The sequence below is a fragment of the Thunnus albacares genome, chromosome 7 (genome assembly GCF_914725855.1).
Source record: "Thunnus albacares chromosome 7, fThuAlb1.1, whole genome shotgun sequence".
Classification (NCBI taxonomy): domain Eukaryota; kingdom Metazoa; phylum Chordata; class Actinopteri; order Scombriformes; family Scombridae; genus Thunnus; species Thunnus albacares.
In genome coordinates, this window is record NC_058112.1 from 15601213 (window position 1) to 15620686 (window position 19474).

The window sequence follows — 19474 nt, forward strand, 5'->3', positions numbered from 1 at the left end:
CTTTTCATAATCCCATTTGACATTGTATTGCCTTTCCATATCCGCATGCATGTACAGTGGAAGTGCTCTAATAGAAATAAACCTGCATTGATATTATTAGAGAAGTTGTCTTAACTCTTATCTGTCTTTTAATATTAAAGTCCCCAAAGTTTCTAAAAACTAGAAGAGAGGCAACTTATTTTCTGGAAAGAAATGCCAATACATTTCAATTTTATATTCGCTACAACCTAATGCTTTGCAAAGCTTGTTGTAATTGTGCCATCAAAACCGAGCCCTTTGATAGACAGGCAGGCAAACTCACATACACAGCTGCATATACTCCATAACTGCATCATATCCTTCTCTTGGTGTGAAAGTCATTTTTTCACGATCTTTCTCTCTCCCTCTGATTCAGTCACTCCATTTGTTTGTCTGCTGCACTCACGCTCTCTCTTTCGCTCGTGCTATGAATGTTGTATCCAACCTGGCTGGCTCTGCATTGCAGTTCAAAGGGGAGCTGGGGAGAAAAGAAGATTCATTAATAGCATTTATTTACAGCTCTGTGACACTTTGAGGGAAGACCCTTGTTTTCACTGACACCAACGAACAGCAGCAAATCAGTAAAAGACCAGTCCATTAATTCAAAGTGCACGGCAGCAAAATAAAAGGAAATGGAGAATAAAGAGAAGTAGCAGAGACAAAGGAAAGGGAGATTAAAACCTATTATTAAAAAGATCAGTTCAATTACCCGTGGCAGGTAAGCTGAACACAGTGTCTCTTCTTATTAATAACACCTCCACAATAACAATCACTACTAAACCCTAAAACTCCATTAATTTATGAACACAATGGGCCTGCCAATCAAATATAAATAATACATATATAAAGATATTGACTCATATGAAATAGAGAAATAAGGAGGGAAAAGTTCAAGCAAACTGTAAAGGCTTTTCCGAGTTTCCAAATCATTCTTCAACAACAACAGTAATACGGTTCATAATGAAGCCAAACAAAATCACAGATTTATACAGCACAATATGGGTTTTTACTATAGGAGATGTGTAAATTGTTCACCCCCTTCACCAGATCTTTCTGGTTTGTTGGAGAATATCTACAATACTATACGATTTGCTGTCATTCAACACTGTGTAACCTTCAGACCTTGTTTTGGTTGTTGCGTAGATAAAGATAAAGTGATGCATTCTGCACTGGTCCCTATTGTCCTTAAATCATTTCAGTTAGTGCTGATGATGCTAATCTCCACTCACCATCTTTCTCACTCCACCTATGTGTATTTTATCGATTCCTTCCCCTTTTCTTCTCATTATTATTTGTCACAATTTAAATGCATTAAAGATTAAAGGTAATTCAGCTGATGATTTAGCTGCTTGGCTGTCCTTTTAGATATTATAAAACCAATGATCAATGTGAGTGAAATCAGTCATTTTAAGACAAGGCCAAAATAATGTCTCATTTTCATATTTCATTTGAACAGCATGGTCTAATCTCATTACTGATGTACTGAACACTCACATACTTAAGTTGACACTGCCTGCATGCATTAGTGAGTACAAATAGCCCAAAATGCTGACCACCCTTTGTGACTCGGGGACATAGACATTTCTGTGACCATTAAAGTGAGGTTCATATTGTATGGGCTATAATTTTAAGATTCTTTGGTTTCTCTCCCTGTTTATGAGCAAAATATTAATGTTGATGATTCAAATCCGATGAAAACATGAGACTGTGATGGAGGACATTGTTATTTGAACCATTACTGTTCAACTTACGTATTAGTCTCTGCCATTAACAAACTGGTATAATTCTGTCACATGGCAGTTATATAATATATCACTTGTCAAGTAATAAAAACAGATATTGAGCAACCTTACTGTTAGTTCATAATCTACTGGAGTTTGGTTTGAGCCCCCCTGTAATGGCTTTTGTTGTGTGGAGTGGAAATTCTATGATTGGTCAGATTTTTACTGAAATGACAGTGGAATGACTGGACCAAGTGTCCTAATCATGTGTGTAGAATACTGTATACTGGATTGGCCTGGACCTAAGATATATTTTCCAAGAAATGGCCTTCGATAAAGTGAGGTTGTCATCGAGGAGTAGACATTTAAATGTCATCATGAATGGCCAACATAAAATGGTCTGTAAAACAAACATTCACCTTTGACAGGAGGGAGTTACTTGACAAACATGGTGCCAGGAGTGACAGATGGAGAAATGATTTTCTTGAAAAGGGAAACCAAGGCTTAAACCAAACCAACAACTGTGAAGTGACCAAGGAATACAAAGTCACTGAATGTCATGTTAGAAGATGGTGAGCCCGAAAAAACTTAAAAATATTTTACTGTCATGAAACAAATAAAGCTTGTCTGATATTTGGGCCAATACAGATGGTCACTACTTGTCTTGTTGTCTTACATACACAAACAGAACAGTTAAATAATTAATCTGTTTTACTCTAAAGCAACCAAAGACAAAATTGGTGCAAATGTCACGCATAGTTCACCCTAAAGAATGGTGACACGGCACAGACATATTTGTGCAACACTGATATTAATCTCTTACATTTCCCCTGGAAAATGGACGCATTAAAAATCACAAACTGAATTAGGCTTCTCAGACTACAGAACTTGTCAAACAGAACGTGTTGTTCACTGATAGTCTTACTTGTAAAACAAATACATATATCTAAGCAGTAATAAAGACTTAAGTAAAAATATATATAGAAAGCACTCCAGCATCTTTATGAAACAGAACATGCCATGTGGAAGAGATTTACAAATAGTGTAAAATAGCCAACGTTCAAGATGTGATGAAAAAGTACATATGAGTTGACAATTACAGATTATTTAGCCATCTTGCTTTTGTGTAAATAAGTTTGTGGGTAGTCGTGGTCTAAGGAACATTTAGTTTGATTGTGTTGCTCTATGAAGTTCAGCTGGACAGCATTACATCGGCAGTTATAAAAGTCCCAGTACACTGCAGCATTTTGAACACATGGAGTGAGAGACTGTAGATCTATCAGTGGAAATCTTGACAGTGATTTAAATTGATTATTGGTCCAGCTTGGCTTTGAATGAAGCTCAACCATACAGCTTGAAGTTCATGCAATGCCAAACTACAAATGAAGCAACATAATCAAGGCTGACTGACTTGAAGAAAAGGCCCAAATTCTTCTTGGGATAGAGGATGGAGAAGATCAAGTGGATGAGGCCCTCTGTGAAATTGAAATTTCTAACATTCTTAGTCTTACAAAGTACTATTATTTTCAGTAATAACAATACAAGGGGCTCTGCTACTGTATATTGAATAAAAAAAGTAAATAATAAATACTGACCTTACATTCAACTAACTGTAAACCAGCTGCATTAATTCTTGATTAAGACTTGTTGTGACCTTTTAAATAACATAGATGCTACATTTTAATTTTTAAACAAAGTAGGCAAATATCTTTTTAAGAATACATCAACAGAGACAAATGTAGAAGCAAGGTAGCAAACGTTTTGGCATCATGGACTTTCTTTTCATTTAATTTTTCTCTTTCAAATTTCTTTCCTTCAAATTCTTTCAAATCTTTCTTTCAGAACTTGAATCGTCCTGATTCTGATGTATTGTGCTGTTTCATACTTAACCTTGTGCTCAGTAAGGCACAGTGCCCAGACTCTGACAATTCTTGGAGGTAAAAAGTTTAGTTTGGCAGTATTAAAGGAGAGATGATGTTCACCCCAAAGACCTTTTTTTAAATTTTTTTTTAAAAATATGTCACCGTTTACAGTCCACAGTGGTGTCCTATTATTTTTCTTGCATATGTATCAGTTTTCACTTCACCTGTAATTACTTAGTCGCTCTTGAAAGTGACTTTGGTTGCTCGCATTGTTTTTTATTGAGCTTAACTTTTTTCACGTCCCACATGAGCCTAACACTATACAAGGACGTTTTGCATGAGCTTGTTTTATGTGTTCATGGCTTATATTTTGGAGATTAACTTTTTAAGGGTTGACCTCTAGCGATTGGCTTGTGCCAAATGCGATTAGAAATGAGTTTTGGTTACGGATAGAAGCCATAAACCTTATCTTAAAATTCCTCATACTTTAACACATTCTACATACAAAAAACAAAATATACACACACACTCAAAGTCACACACACTCAAGAGAAAAGACACTTACAAGGCTATGCAGGATGATCAAAAGTCCATCCCATTAAGTCTAATAATGACAATTGAATTTATTTTTCTTTGAAGTTACGGCTCTGTGTATTAATTTGTTTCTGTGCAGTATGTGTGTCTGTGTTCATTTGTTGCTGAGTGTGGCAAGATCTCCCCATTTTCACAAGATTTTCCCAAGTGGCTTAATCCTAAAATCTTCAGTTTCTCCAACCTTCCAGCTTCTCCCAGGTTAATGAAAAAGACTTAGCCCATCTCAAAGTGAAGATGCAGTTTTATTTGATGTTAGTTCTGTTACAAAACATTTTTCCTATCTATTTTGTACCTCAGGTTTTCACATAGTTGGTGACAGGACGTTAGAAAAGTATGTTTCTAGGACTTCCTTCTCCGGGCATCCTTTTACATACACACAGATTTTAATCCCTGTAAATCTGCCAGTACAAGTTCAGCAGCTGTCGACAGTATATAGTTGATTTTGTAGAACTTCCAGTGCAACCCCACGAACTCAGATAGAAGCCTCCCAACAGAATGATAAAGAATGGTGTGTTTATGGTGTACAATAAGCAGCACAGGCTTTTTATAAACTGGAGGGAGAAAGATTTTAGTAATGGCTTGATTTGATGGTCTCACACAGAGAGACTGCATCTCACAAGCTTAGTATTCATTATGAGATTTAAGTCCGGAAACAACCAATACAGAATCAGTTTGGTGCAGTCAGATACATATCAACCAATCATTGAACATTTAGATGATAACGTGACTGGCTCTAACATCATTATCTACTACCTGTCTGTCTGTAGGAGAAAACTGTTGATCACCTGATGCCTTTTTTATAATTAAGAATGATCATATCAGGTATAATATCACTTCTGTTTCTGCAGTGGTCCTCCCTTGCCCCTGAATTGCTGTAGGCTGATATCACTGCATGATCTAATGGATACCATGTTGAACATGAGAACGTCATCAAGTCATCTTGACAAGATCCCTATCCGACTTTTAAGAGACATAATAGGGACTGCTGGCTCTAATCACCACTCTAATCTGCAATAAAGGCTCACCTCCTTTCTCCCAGACATTTTAAAATGACTTCAGTTCACTTGTTGCTTAGGGGGCCTACTGTAGTCTGGATCCCCCAGACTTATAAACCTCCGATCAATTTCCAAACCCTCCTTCATTTTAAACTCTAATTAAAAAAAGAGTGAGAAGTACCAAATGACTTGGCTGCAGGCTGATGTTGCATGTTATACTTTTCTATTGGTTGAGCACAGTGAAACCATCAAAACATTTCTTTTCACATCTATGCAGATGATACACAGATACTAATTCAAACCCAGTGAGGGAGCTGACTAAACTGGCTGAATGGTAAAGAAAGACTGGACGAAGCACAGTGTTTGATTGTTAAACTCTGGCAAACAGTGATCCTCGTGATGAACACTTCTTGCAATACAGACATATACAGTGTTATTTTGATTAAAATCCAAGCCTGGAGCAATGCACAAAAGGTAATTGTTAATTGTTGTTTTTATTGTTTAATTTATGAATATTTCAAAAGTCATAATTAATAATGCAATAATTCTACATGTTTTTATATCTTTGAACCTAAATTATTACTTGTGTTTTTTTTTTTTTTTTATGTGCTTTGACATTGAAGTCTCAAGCTAATTCACAAATGTGTCCATGGCACTGCCTGACCACAATAAGCGAAGTGAAAATTGTGGAATTGCCAGGCTGCAATTTATAGCACAGTGACAGGGATGGCAGTGTTGGTCTATCGGTCAGTCTGTCTGTTGGTAGGACGTTCAGTCCAACATTTTGGCCCAGACTGAAATCTCTCAACAGCTATGGGATTGATTGCCATTAAATTTCGTACTGACATTTATGATGTCCAGAGGATGAATCATACTGTCTTTGGTGATCCCCTGACGTTTTCTGTAGCACCACCATGAGGTTGGTGTCTTTGTTTTTTAGTGAAATATCTCAAAATCTACCGGGGCACAAAATTTGTTACAGACATTCATGGTCCCCAGAGGATGAATTCCAGTGAGTTTGGTAATCCCCTGACCTAATCTGTAGCACCACATTTCCTCTTTGTATCACGTAAAGGCACCATGACTAATGACATTCTCGTCAGCCTAACTCACCAGACTTAGATGGTGAACATGGTAAACATTATACCTACTTAACATCAGCATGTTAGCATTTTCATTGTGAGCATATTAGCATGCTGATGTAAACATTTATCTCAAAACACTGTTGTGTCTACGTACAGCCTCACAGAGCCGCTAGCATGGCTGTAGGCTCAGTCAATTTTGATTTTATTTATTGAGTTTAGTGTTTTTAAATAGATACACGTTTCAGTCAGAACTGCTTGTGTGTATCTGCATCTGGGCATCTGCATGTGGTTGCTAGTTGTGATGTATTGCCGTTAGAAGGTGTGATTCCTTAACAGTTCGGTCTTAGTGTCAGGAACATAGTGGTGCTGAACAGGATAGAGTTGAGGTTCCGAATCAATATTGCAGGCAGCAGTGATTGATTTATTACTTTTGGGTTTTGCATTCTCTATCTGCCTTCTCTCTCTCTCTGCTGTCTGTAGCTCAGGCTCCACAATGTGGTAACTGGAGGGAAGTGCTCTGTCTACCCACAACAGCCATAGTACCTTACAAACAAACCAGAAAAGAGTAGTCTTTTTTTTCCATTTGTCATTATTAACCAACCTTTACCTCATTTCTTTGCATCGGAAATTTACGGACAAGAGAATATGACTAAGATTATATCCTAGAGGGGGCTTTCAGTGTATGTATTACATATACAGTTGTTTATTAGAGCACAAACATTTACTTAGTGGATTTTATTTGTCCCATTTTCCCATGGGCATCCATACCTGTGAACTTCATTTATGACTGGAGACAGAGCTTCTGCCGCTATTTGTGTAACATGTATACGTTGTTTTAATTTTAAGAGCTTGAATAATGCACATTCACATGTAGTCTTACTCAAATTAAGGTTCCTGAAGAGCTTTGTCAGAAGAGCTTTTGCTTATATTATGGTTTTGTTTACTTTAGTATGGTAACTACTACTAGCTTTTGGAATGACCTTTTGTGCAAAGTGGTGGATAATGGTGAAATTCTACCATACCAATGTGAATTGCTTATTAAAATAAAAGGTCTAGCTTTTCCCCCCCGGGCATGACATTGGAAGTTCAATAAATATCTCTCTGATGAAAGAGGTCCTATTTAATGTTCAAGCACATTTTCAGCACCTAAATGTTATATTTATGTGAATCAGCAAAATATCACTCTTCAATCTCTTATTTTTATTTGACTGAAGTGTAGTATGTGATATTTAAAAAAAATGACATGTGCTTGACCTTCTCCACTCCTCTGCTCTTGTCTCTGCAGAAATGTATGAAATTCAATGTGGATGCTCCTATTTGGCTGTCCAAACAGCGGATCCTGTGTACTCTCAACCAGAGCCTGAAGGATGTACTCAACTATGGCCTATTCCAGCCGGCTTACAACGGCAAGGCTGGCAAGTTTCTGGATGAGGAAAGACAGCTAAGGGAATACCCTTTCCCATCCATTGCTCCTGTACCATACCTTGAGGTAGGTACAGTATGGGATCATGTGTATGTATGAGGTTTTAAGTGTGAGCAGGAGAGAGTAAGATGTGGAAAAATGTGAACATCATACATGCACAACAGTAAAAACAAATAAAAAAAAAATAAAAAAAAGTAGGAGACATATTGGGCCCCATTCACAAACAGTCAGTACACACAAATCTGTGCTTAAATGCGTACGAATGTTTTAAGCACAAATCCAGGATTCATCAATATGTTCTCACCTGAATTTGTTCTTACTCTGCGAACAAATTTAGAACTGCCTTAGACCGTGAGTACGCATAAATCATAAAAATCCCATTGTCTTAAAAAATTATGTAGTCAATATTTATTCAATAATAAATAGTATATATGAACCACAATTATTTAAAAGTGATTAGGCCAAAATATGTAACATTTAAAAGTGTGAAATTGCTAATAATACACAATTTATTTACTAATTATAATATTAATAGCTAAGATGTTGTAATCCATAAATCATCATTAAAATGTAATGAAATTATTAATATATTAAAATTGTCTTGTTCCCACTTTTAGATGACAATAGCTTATATATCAGAGTTTCCATATTGGAATATGACAGCGATTAATTTCCCCCATCAGATTTGGCCGTGATATATGCAGCTGGTTAAGCAGCAGCCTGTTCAGTGTCCTCACAGCCTGACAGTTCAGTAGTGACACAGGGAGGGGCGGTCTGCTTTCAGTACATCACAGCCTGTTGTGGACAGAGATGAAACACGCACGTGGCACAGCAGTAGAGATTTATTTAGATCAATTCCACACATCTACACATTTACCAACTTTTTATTTTGTTACGGAAATACTGCGTGATAGCGGTGCAACAGGTATGCAGGCTGTACAAATGGTTGGTCCAAATGGTTGTGCCAATGACATGTTTACCAGCCAAATCTGCCTTTTCTGTCTTCTACTTCTGAAACTATTGTTTGCATTTCACTAGCAGTGAAGTTTTTCTACATTTTTACCATTACGGCCTTCTTTGCAATGAGTGACAGTGGTAGAATGCTAATTACCAATAGCGATTCACTAACATACGCAAGGTGGAAAGAACAAAATTGACCAGTGCGCACGTGTCATGAATCTAACGCTCATTTTGTGTGCGCACTTATTTTGTGCACAAAATAAGAACATTTCTGTGCACATATTGGTGAATGAGGCCCATTGTGTCCAATTTAACTTTTGAAATGAATATATAGGCTATATATATATGTATATATGTGTGTGTATATATATATATATATATATATATATATATATATACATATATACAGAACTTATCAGACACAAATGATTACTCAAAGCAGATTATTTATATGTCTTAAAACATGTCTGGTGGGACCCTTTAAGTCATGTCAAATTACTGTATAACAACAAGGTGAGAGTATACACAGCTCTCCAGTATTCAACTGGAGGGCTGTAACGCTGTCTTGGATCATTTTCTTCCTTCCTTGAGTCATCTCCTGTTGTTGTTTGTCAATCATCTTGTAAGCTATTATTGAGTGTAGATGCTGTAGTCTATGTATTTTTACGCATCACATACACACGCGCACACAAAGGGCTCACGCAGTTGGGTGTGTGCATCATTGTGCACGTTGTATGTTTTTTCTGTCATGAAGTGTCAGTTAAACTTACTAGCAATAATATCACACTCAATGACAGTATGCCGTCTGCAGCGGCTGTCATCTCTCAGAAATAATTGTAGTGCTTGTCCATCACGGTTTGTGATCTGAGAAAAACGCAGGCGTGCAAAGATGAGTCGCTTTCCAGTCAGTGGTGTAAAGATGTCAGGTGGTTTTCTGACCGGCAGTCTTAGTAGCAGTAGTTTTATGATGTGTCAAGAGATGGAGAACATAATAAAGATTTACTGTCCTCCTTGAGTCCTGCTTGAGTACTGCTACTGTATTATTATTTAACTACATTATTACTTAGGGTAGTCCCAGCTTGCATTGTAAAATATGTCTTTAATGAAAAAGCCGTCCCATGTTTTCTTTGGTGGTACAGTACAGTGGTACAGTTTGGATATATCAACAATCCTCTCCTCTCCTCTCCTCTCATCTCCTCTCCTCTCCTTATATCTGTCTTTTTCTCTCTTCTTTTTGTTACGATTATGGCTTCTAATATTTTTTACTTTACTTACTGTTCCAATTTTGAGTAGGACTCTAATAATAGGGGCCAGACATGACAAAAGTAGACATTTGAAACCTTTCTGGCTGGAGGATCCTCCCAGTGTTTCACCAGCTTTCATGAGAAGCATCCAATTTGTTGAACTCTTTAAACTAACCATGCCATGAGCGGTCAAATGGTCATTTCAGAGGTCTGAGGTCTTTGTGTTTGTGTAATAAAAATCCTTTGGTTCAAACACATATTGTCTATGTGAGCTGAAAACATGGGTGGAAGAAAGGCGTGGTGGGGAGCAGAGAGTTAAAACTTCCATGAAGTATCAAAAGTTTTTGGAGCATTTAAGTTTGAAAGCAGCTGTGTGGCTTCGACAAATCGAGGGCTGTGCATATAGCTGGATAGAGCTTGACTGTGGCTAGTCTGCCAGAACAAATGCATTTGCCCAGTGACAGCTTCCTATGAATATTGACATCTGCCAGTGGAATACCAGTTTTAAATAGCCCCTGGTGGTTGGAAGTGGTATCTGTCAGTAACATGAGTGGCATGCCGATTACAAGTGGCATAATGTTATGACAGTAAAAGAGCACTGATATTGGTCAGTTCTTACAGCCATATGCCACTAAAACAGCAGTCAAGTGACATACAAGGAAAGTCTTTCTTTGTATGCATGTGTACCAGGGAAGAGGCAAGGTAACGTTGTGAGGTGATTTGTGTCATTATAGAATTTTCATTGTTTATTTTTACTGCTGTATATTTCTTGTTCAGTCTGAACTGTTCACATTCGATCTATTTCATCTCTACTTTTTGAGCTTACGGTTGTACTTGCAATAGCTTTCCAGCTCGATAGGCATGGGCTTCCATCGGTGCCTGTTTTCATGTGTGTGTGCCACTACTACTCTGTTGCAGCACTGTGTGTGTCATTGATTGACCAGCAGTTATTCCCTGAGGCCCAGAGCTTGTAGAGATGATTGACAGGTTTGGATTAGCAGCTCAAAACCCTCTGCTCTGTCATGGATTTACCCTGTGCACAGGTGGAAAACATAGGTGGTTACATAGGTGGAAAAACAGACGTACTAGGGCACACTGTAACACACACACACACATACATATGAGTGCTTGCATGGAGGTGCACACAACACACACACACACACATACACACACACACACACACACACACATACACACAAATAGACAGAGAGAGAGAGAGGGAGGGAGAACTGAATTACATTGCAAGTCCAGGGCAGTGAATGTTTAAGATTTTATTTTAAACCTTTTTGTGCTTTTGTGCTCAAACTTTGATGTATCATTATTGGTATGTGATTATTATTATTGATCACACTCCAAAGGTTAATATGCGAGTCCTTCTGCCATTGGTGTTTGGACATATTGCCCAGACCTATGTTGTCAGAATTCGTAAAATCAGAGTTCAGCATCTTCTGAGCTTCTATTAACTATCTAACATACTATATTGATGCATTGTTACTTGGGTGGACTTCTCTTTCTTGTAAATTGCTTGTATTACCACTTTTTAATTTGTCAGATGTATCAACACTGTATGTAGTGTTCCCTCTGTACATTTATTCAGTAAAATTTTTGTTTTACAAATACATATTCAACAATCAAACTGCAAGGTGGATGGGTTATCTAGCAAGATATAATGTGTGGAAAAGATGACAGGCAAGAATGCTGGGAAAAGACGGCAGGGAGATATTTGGCTCTCCTATGTCATAGATTGGTTATTAAGCATAAATCTCTGTTTTGGTCTGTCTGCTCACTCTCTCTCCCTGTCATCCTCTTCTTTCTGTTCAGCCGATGTTAGGTAAAAACTGAGGAGTTGATATTGTGTGACAAATGAATTTAAAAGACTTGACTAATTAACTAACATCATTATGGTTTATAGTGTGTGTGTGCTCTCGTTAAGCAGTCAACACACAGACAAAAAGAGAAGGTTAATACTGCCTCTTGTTTTGCCTCTTATGTTTGTTTTTATTGTGTTTCAGTTCCGCTATAAAAGACGTGTCTACACTCAAACCCACCTGGATGAAAAGCAGCTGTCTAAGCTCCACACAAAGGTAAGACCAGACAGCTGTGCACTCTACCAGCCTGAAATCTAAAATGTTTATGCTTTGTGCAACCTTCTAAACTGAGTGAGTGACATGTATGGAGTATATAAAACTTTGCTCGCTCATATGTGGGGTTGTGTGGTGGCACAGTGGTAACAGCAAGTGTACACAGACACCAAAACATGTATAAAGCCTGCAATTGACACATGTTCCATCTTTCCAAAGTGTGCCACATGGATATTTCTTCATTGTTTGTTTCTAATATATTGTGAATGATTTGTATCAGGAAGGTTCTGGTTAAGTTTTATCCATTAAATCTTCATGAGATGCTTGAAAAAAGGACTTCACCTCTATGTGTTTGTTGGTTCATTCATGTGTAACTGCATGCAGACCACTGAAAGCCCTGCGTATAAGGACAATGTGTGCTCATACACCTAGCAGCACAGTAACATCACACAAACATGAATCAGATTCGTTTTGTGCCACTTTAGCACTTTAATATTAACAGGCGGAGATAAATTCTCAGGGTTTAACTCATTTCCAGTCATGTGCATCACCCCAATTCTGTCTTTCACCAATCTTGCATAATTGCTTCTGTCAAAATACTCAGCAGGTAGCACTGTAATTTTCTCCATTGTTGGCATAGAAAATACATAATTTCCTGTCCTACTCAAATATAGGAATTGGTATGAACACAATTTGACAACTAATGCTGCACCGAACACACTACTAAGACTGAAACTAATGTTTTATTGTTAAAATAATGGAGGTTTAAGCATAGGTTAAAGCAAAGTTCAGTTGTGTAGGATTTGAAATGCAACCTTTTGTTAAATTTCATCTCAGATCAAGTTGAAAATGTGTGTAACAGACATTTGTGTATTACTGGCTGGGTATGAACAGACACAGGAGGAGGCAAAGCAGGTTCAGAAAAATCAGGTACAGGAACAAAAAGGCAGTCCAAACTGGCAAACGGAACTGAAAGACTAATGCTGGCAGATGGTGGTCAAGGGTAGGCGGGTGATCAGAAACACAAATACAGAGAGACAGAAAAGGACAAAGGCTGGCAACATTAAGGCTACTGAACATCCTAAACAATCTGACAGAGTGTGAATACTGCTGCGTACTGTATATACCAAGACTAATGAAGTAATGTGGAAAAGGTGTCAGTGCCCAAAGTAACATTTTTTCCCCACTGGCCCACTTGGCCAGTACATCAGAGTTTTACTGGACCTTGTATATTTTCACTTGCTTGGCAGCCAAAAAATGAAAATAACTCTTTTTTCCCCATAATTTTAGTGATTTAGTCATTGTGTACGTACTACATACAACATTGAAGTTCCCTTTAGATTTGTTTGTTTTCCTTTAGTTATGGATATGTAATGTTGATATATTACACATATGCAAAATATAAAATCAGGCACATATTGGATCAATAAATGAATGGTGTATAAATGTAGGTTTCTCCATATTTTGTGTAAAGCCAGAGAGTATGGAATACACAGGGGGAAGAGAACAGCATTTATGATGATAACATTTCAGCAAGTATGGATGACCTTGATAATAACCTTGTGTCAAGAACTGAGACAATACTGAGAGATCTGCAGAAATGTACTTGTTAAGCTAGAATAGTGAGAGAAAGAACATAATGGCATTTGTTTGTGTGCATGTGTTCACTCCAAGCTCCTTCTGTCTGCTGTACAAAACATACCACAGTCACAGTTTTCCACCCAGGAGTATTGTTGCTTCCATGAGAGTAGAAAGCCCCTCTGTCTTTTGGTAGCCTCATATGTTTCTTTCTGGAACATTTTTTTTTGAGTACCGGTAAGTATGACAATGAGTATAATGGATGAATGACGCTAGGGTGGGAAGGAATGTGTTTAAAGGGACTCTGGTTGGCCGGCCAATCAACTTACCCTGCATAAAGTTTTCCTGGCCCCGGGCCATCGGGCCATCATTTATGTCAAACCATGTGTGTGCAGGCTGGTCATGTGATCATCTGAAACAGGAACTCAGTGGGGACGACTGGAAGGTGCAGAGTGGCAGGTCTGAAATGAGGAGATGGCAATAAGAAGATGCAGATAAGACATGAATCAGATGTGCTTTCTTTGGTGTGTGTGTTTGTGCATGTGTGCACATATGTGGGTGTAATGAGTGGAGCAGACAGTAGAGAGAATTTGAATGCATTTGCATCAAACCCCATCAGAGGGCAGGAGATTTACACCGGAGACAATTAACAGTGTCAAGTTCAACTCTGTGTGTGCTTTGTGTGTTAGAGAGAGAGAGACAGAGAGAGAGAGAGAGAACAATAGTGAGGAGCTGCTGTTTGGCACAAATCATGGAACTGCAGTTTTGGTAAATTATACTTTAGTCAGTTCTTTTCACCCTTGTCATTGTCTAGAGACCATCTTACAATTTCAACTAAATTTCATTGAGAAAATGATATTTTTGGCTGTAATTAAATGTAGGTTTTGTCAGCAAACACTACTGAAACATGCAACAATAAACTGAATAAAATACCATGGTGAGCCATAATCAGCCCTTACTGTATGTGTGACTAATGCTCTTAGATGTGCTTTTCTTGTAGTTAATAGACTAATGCTAGTGAGTTTAACTGCTTATTGCTGATTTAGCTTTGTAGTGAGCTCCATATATATCCCATGAAAAATTGGATTATACTGTATTGTTCATCCTCACAGACATAGTTTGAGGAACTAAACCAAGTGCCTAGTGAACACTGGGTGGTTCAAGACTATTGATAAGCAGTAATACAGTTGTCAATCTTTTTTGTGCAAATATTACTAAAAGCATCTTATAAATTTCACATTTTGCACTATTGGTGTATTGGTATCTACTATGTACCTGCATAATTGCCACAGTTATAAATTCAGCTTCATGCACTTGTACTGTATGTACAACAAGATACCATTCTACATAAAGTGGCCAGAGTTTGTGGCCACAGGCGTTGTTTTTGCAGAAATGTGCAATAGAGCAGGGCCTTTTTTGTCAGGGCCCAGGGACCAAAATGTCGCTAAGATTCCTCCAGAGATTTTGGGATTGCATGGCTTTGTCCTGGATTGTGCAACACCCTACTGGTAGTCAAAAACTTCAGCAGAGGGGAAAGTATGAGTGCATGAGATATTTAAAAACTTCTTTGGAAAGGGTTTCTTTGAAAGCGAGGGAACTTTGAGTTCATTGTTGGGTTTTCTGCTATTTTTTCCATGTCTGTATTTTCATGGACACTGAGTGTTTTCTGCTGCATACTTCTATTGAGAGTGTCAGAGAGGAAGAGAGTGAGAAATGGTGAATGAGAGGGAAATACAGAAAGGGAGAGAAGAGAAGGATGAGTCATTCCTCTCAAATATTGTCTCTTATCTAATCAGTCTGGTATGAGGTGCTGCCGTCTGCTACTCTGCTACATTGCTATGACATAGTAAATGAGTGGTACTCAACTGGCATTCTCAACCAAGATCAGTGTCTTCCCAGTTGCCGTATACTGTAGGTAATCATTTCACACAATAAATCATCTAATATGAAGATACAATTTGTTATGATTGAACTAGCCTCGCTGTCTAGTATAAGTGGAACTGGTGAAATTCTCAAATGGAGAAAAAAAGTGAATCTCACAGCGCTCACAATACTATCTAACACTATCTCACTGAGTAGAAACTTAAATGTGTGGATGGGCTGTGAAAACAACCAGGTTGTGTGAGCTGTGTTTTTCTTTAGCCATGAGAAATCCAGGACAGATAAATGGAGTGAGGGTGGTAATTTGGCTGTAAAAGCTCCAGGAGCTGCCAGAATAAATTCTTGTTTTCCTTTTACTGATCTGCATGTTTCTGGACATTGACACACCAGTCATTTTAAGAGATATCAGAGGCAAATATCTGTCGCTATGCATGCATTTATAAAATCCTTGTGTCAATGTGTGATGGTAAAATATTTACAGATTTATTTATGTTTGCATCAAAAGATTGGAAAGATCTGATTGAAATTACTATACAGGGTTCAGCTGTGTAATGGGCTACGGCATCCGATGCTTCCTATGTGAAAGTAGTGCAGCTCATCTTATTTGATTCCACTGTCATGTAGTAGCCAGATAACAGTTGGCTTTAACTTCAACATGTTTGCTCTATTTCAGTAGAACATTTATATTTAGTGTATGCAGATGAATGAAAACACTTAACTTTTCTTGGTAAAATACACTTGAAACTCTGACTTAAGGTAAGTGAGTGGTATATTAATTACTTGTAGCAGTAGTAGTATGCAAATTATTCAATCATGAATGTTAATGGATTTTTACAGGTCTCTGTCTAGGCAATAGTTCTAAAAACAAATTATGCTCCTGTGCTTGCATTAGCAAAGATAAACTTTAAACAAGTGATGTTACAAAGTAATGGAACATCAATGTTTGTCCATCTCTGTCTTTTTTTCTAAATGGCAAATTTGTTTTTGTCGCATAATGACTTCCAGGTTTAAAGAGGGAAATCCTGTTATGGGTGATTCCTGCAGCCTTGACAGTCACAAAGTTCACTGTTCATCCTGTAGCAAGCTGCCCTGCGTGGCAGAGGTCAAGCATTAGCCTACTTTGCTAGTATGGAGCTCATCAGCCGCAGGCTAAAGTTTAAAATGAGGTCATAATTGATAGGATTCTCCCATTATTATTTTTTTTCCCCTTCACCCAACCAAGCCAGACCTCTTCACCCCTGCTAGTGCCCTGGTTAACAGTGTGGGATGACTACATGGAAAATTTACATGTATACTTTCAGGAAAAAAAAGAGTGCAAGTGTGTGGGTGTTTAGTGTAGGAGATTAGCCATGTGATAGATAGGGCAACAGAATGGGTGACTTTCTTGCAGTGTGACAAGGGTCATTCAGTGATGAATACGGTTGATTCATTCTCTTATAAGTACTTATTCAAGCAATTTACAAACTGACTCAACTACAGTACTGCTTAACATCTTCAGACATCGGTTTTCCCCTTAAATTCCACATTTTCCTCCCTATATTACAGTATCATATCGTTTATTTGGTATGGTTGGTGGTTTATAGTGGTTTATTCATGCTTTTATTTAGTTACAGATGCCATGTTTTTTATGGCTACATATCACTAAACATACACAATCTAGGTTGTATCATGGATCCATTTTTCAGAGACGTGTTTGGATTCTTTGAAGACTTTGGGATTTCTGCTAGATTTTAAAATGAAATTCTGAACACCACTTTGCCACATAACATGCATTTATTATTAGGAACCACTGGACTACATGAGACCTACTTTGCAGCAAATGATAGTGACAGTGATGACATGAGTTTCCCACAATCACATCACCTACCTTTCTGCTGTGTGATTTATTAAGAACATAGTACACACATTGTAGCTCTTCCCCATTCATCAATGTAGACTTTGTGAGGAGCTCTTTATTGAATAAGAACAGGCCTCATGTAGTTGAAGACAAATAGTTAGGACACAGTTTTTTATATTGTATAAGTGGATGTAATTCCTTAACTGGATGGATGGATCCAGATAGATGGATAGCTTTGAACTTTATATAGGCTATATATGACCATGCATAAAAGCCCAGGGCATTGTGGCCGTAGAGATGGGTAAGGAGGGGGTGGGTTGGAGAAAGCTAAAGAGGCATATAGAGTAGTAGAGAGCATTTAGTAACGCACTATTTGGTAATGTGGTCACGGAAGTCACAGAGCACACTTGCAGAGCTTGGCCATTTCATATGCGCTAATATCATAAAGTAGTTGAGAAATCAAACACAGTATCACAATATAAAAAGTGCTTGCAGTGACTGGTCTTGTCCAGTATGAGTCACAGGGTAACCAATACTATCATCATGCCAAATTTTTATTAGTGTACAAGTGTGGGAAAGTATAGTTCACATAAGGCTCCCCCATAAAACTTCTTGCAGAGTAATGCTATTCCTCCTACACTGAGGCTTTTCATTGTTGTTAGCAGTAAATCGTATTTATGAATGAGAATTCCTGCATTATTTTCAATTTACAATGAAACTACACAGAGAATGCAGCTCATTGTAGGTGTGATATTGTTCTGAGATGCCAGATCCCACAGAGCATTTGTACAGTGCCTATACCCTCCTATCAGTGCACCGTTATGGCAGCTGCAGCCAACATGACATTTGATGTGGGATTTCTGCATAATACACACACAGCTGCATGGCTCAGGATGAGAGAATATTTCCAATGGGGAATCCCTCACACACAAATCACTCCTTATGGATAATCCCCATAAAGGAAGAGAAATGTAGTGCTTTGAACAAAGTAGCAATGTATCTGGGCAGTAACAAGAACAGACATACACAAACAAATACAGACATGGAACTTGGGATTTTAATAAATATTTTCCCGGTGGTAGAGAGGGCTCAGTTGAAATTGTTTGTGCTCTTTCTAATTTGAGATGTAAATGTGTGGTGTTGTGTAAGTGGGGTTATTTGTACAAACTAATTATATATTCAATTGTAACCATATTTTCGAGAAAACTAAGACAAAAACATCTGTCAATAGTCATAAAGCCCCCACTGTCATGTAATACTTAATTTAGCATGTTGCTGCAATAACAGAGATTGCACCAGCTCTCTACAGTATTTTCATATCTATTAGGGATTTCCACCCTTCCCTTTCTTTTGACCATTCTTTGTGTTCTTTCACTTCAAGATGTTTTATTGTTACATGCACAGCAATACAGCAGATGGCAACATTGAAGTCTGTGAAATTTGGCTTCTGCGGGCTCTAGTTCCAATTAGAATATATAATAAAATGAGAGAGAAGAGGAAGATAAGAGGGAGACAAATTAAAATATATACAATATATTTATAGATTGCACATTAGTGTGCAAGTGCAGTATTGCACATAATTGTTAAATATATAAATGAATAATAATATTCTGATTACAAAAATAAATATTGTGTAATGGGGAGGAGAATGTGTGTGTTTGGTGGGGGGTTTGGATATCAATATCTCCCCTTCCACACTTCATCTACCCTCCCTCTCATTTTCGCTTTTGCTTTTCCCTCCCTCTATTTTACGCTTTCTCTCCTCCCTCAATTTTCCCTGATTCCCTCCCTCTTCTCTAGCTCTCTCTCTCTCTCTCTCTCTCTCTCTCTCTCTCTCTCTATCTCTCTCTCTCTCTCTCCCCACCCTCCCTCCCTCTGTTCTCTCCAGCATCCTGCAAAATCACCCTTTGCTATCTCTCCGTCTCTCTGTGCATGCACAGGAGTCAGCGTGTGTGTCCGTGCTTGGGTGAGTGTGTGACCATGTGAGTGTGCATGTGCTAATTTGACAAGACGAGTGAAAGAGAGGGAAAGAGAGAGAGAGAACAAGTCAGGCTTACGAGAGAAGAGGAGATGGGGAGAAGGGGGACTGGATATGGCCATGTGGATGATGTTTTGGCATTGGAACTGTAGCTGACCTACGGGAGTGCGTGTGTGACAGGGAGGGTGTCCTCGTGTGTGTGTGTGTGTGAGATGGG

The 19474-nt window shown here is 38.1% G+C and overlaps 1 protein-coding gene across 4 annotated transcripts in view; it reads left to right on the forward strand.

Annotated features, from left to right (window-relative positions):
* shank3a (SH3 and multiple ankyrin repeat domains 3a) overlaps positions 1–19474 on the forward strand; it is a 174092-nt gene that overhangs the window by 47285 nt on the left and 107333 nt on the right. For all 4 annotated transcript variants that reach the window (XR_006404143.1, XM_044356278.1, XM_044356276.1 and 1 more), the window contains exons 3-4: positions 7561–7764; positions 11915–11986. Coding sequence is in view for 3 of the 4 variants with exons in the window: in XM_044356278.1 (XP_044212213.1) it covers positions 7561–7764; positions 11915–11986 (276 nt within the window). In the remaining variant the exon portion in view is untranslated. The remainder of the gene's footprint in view (positions 1–7560; positions 7765–11914; positions 11987–19474) is intronic.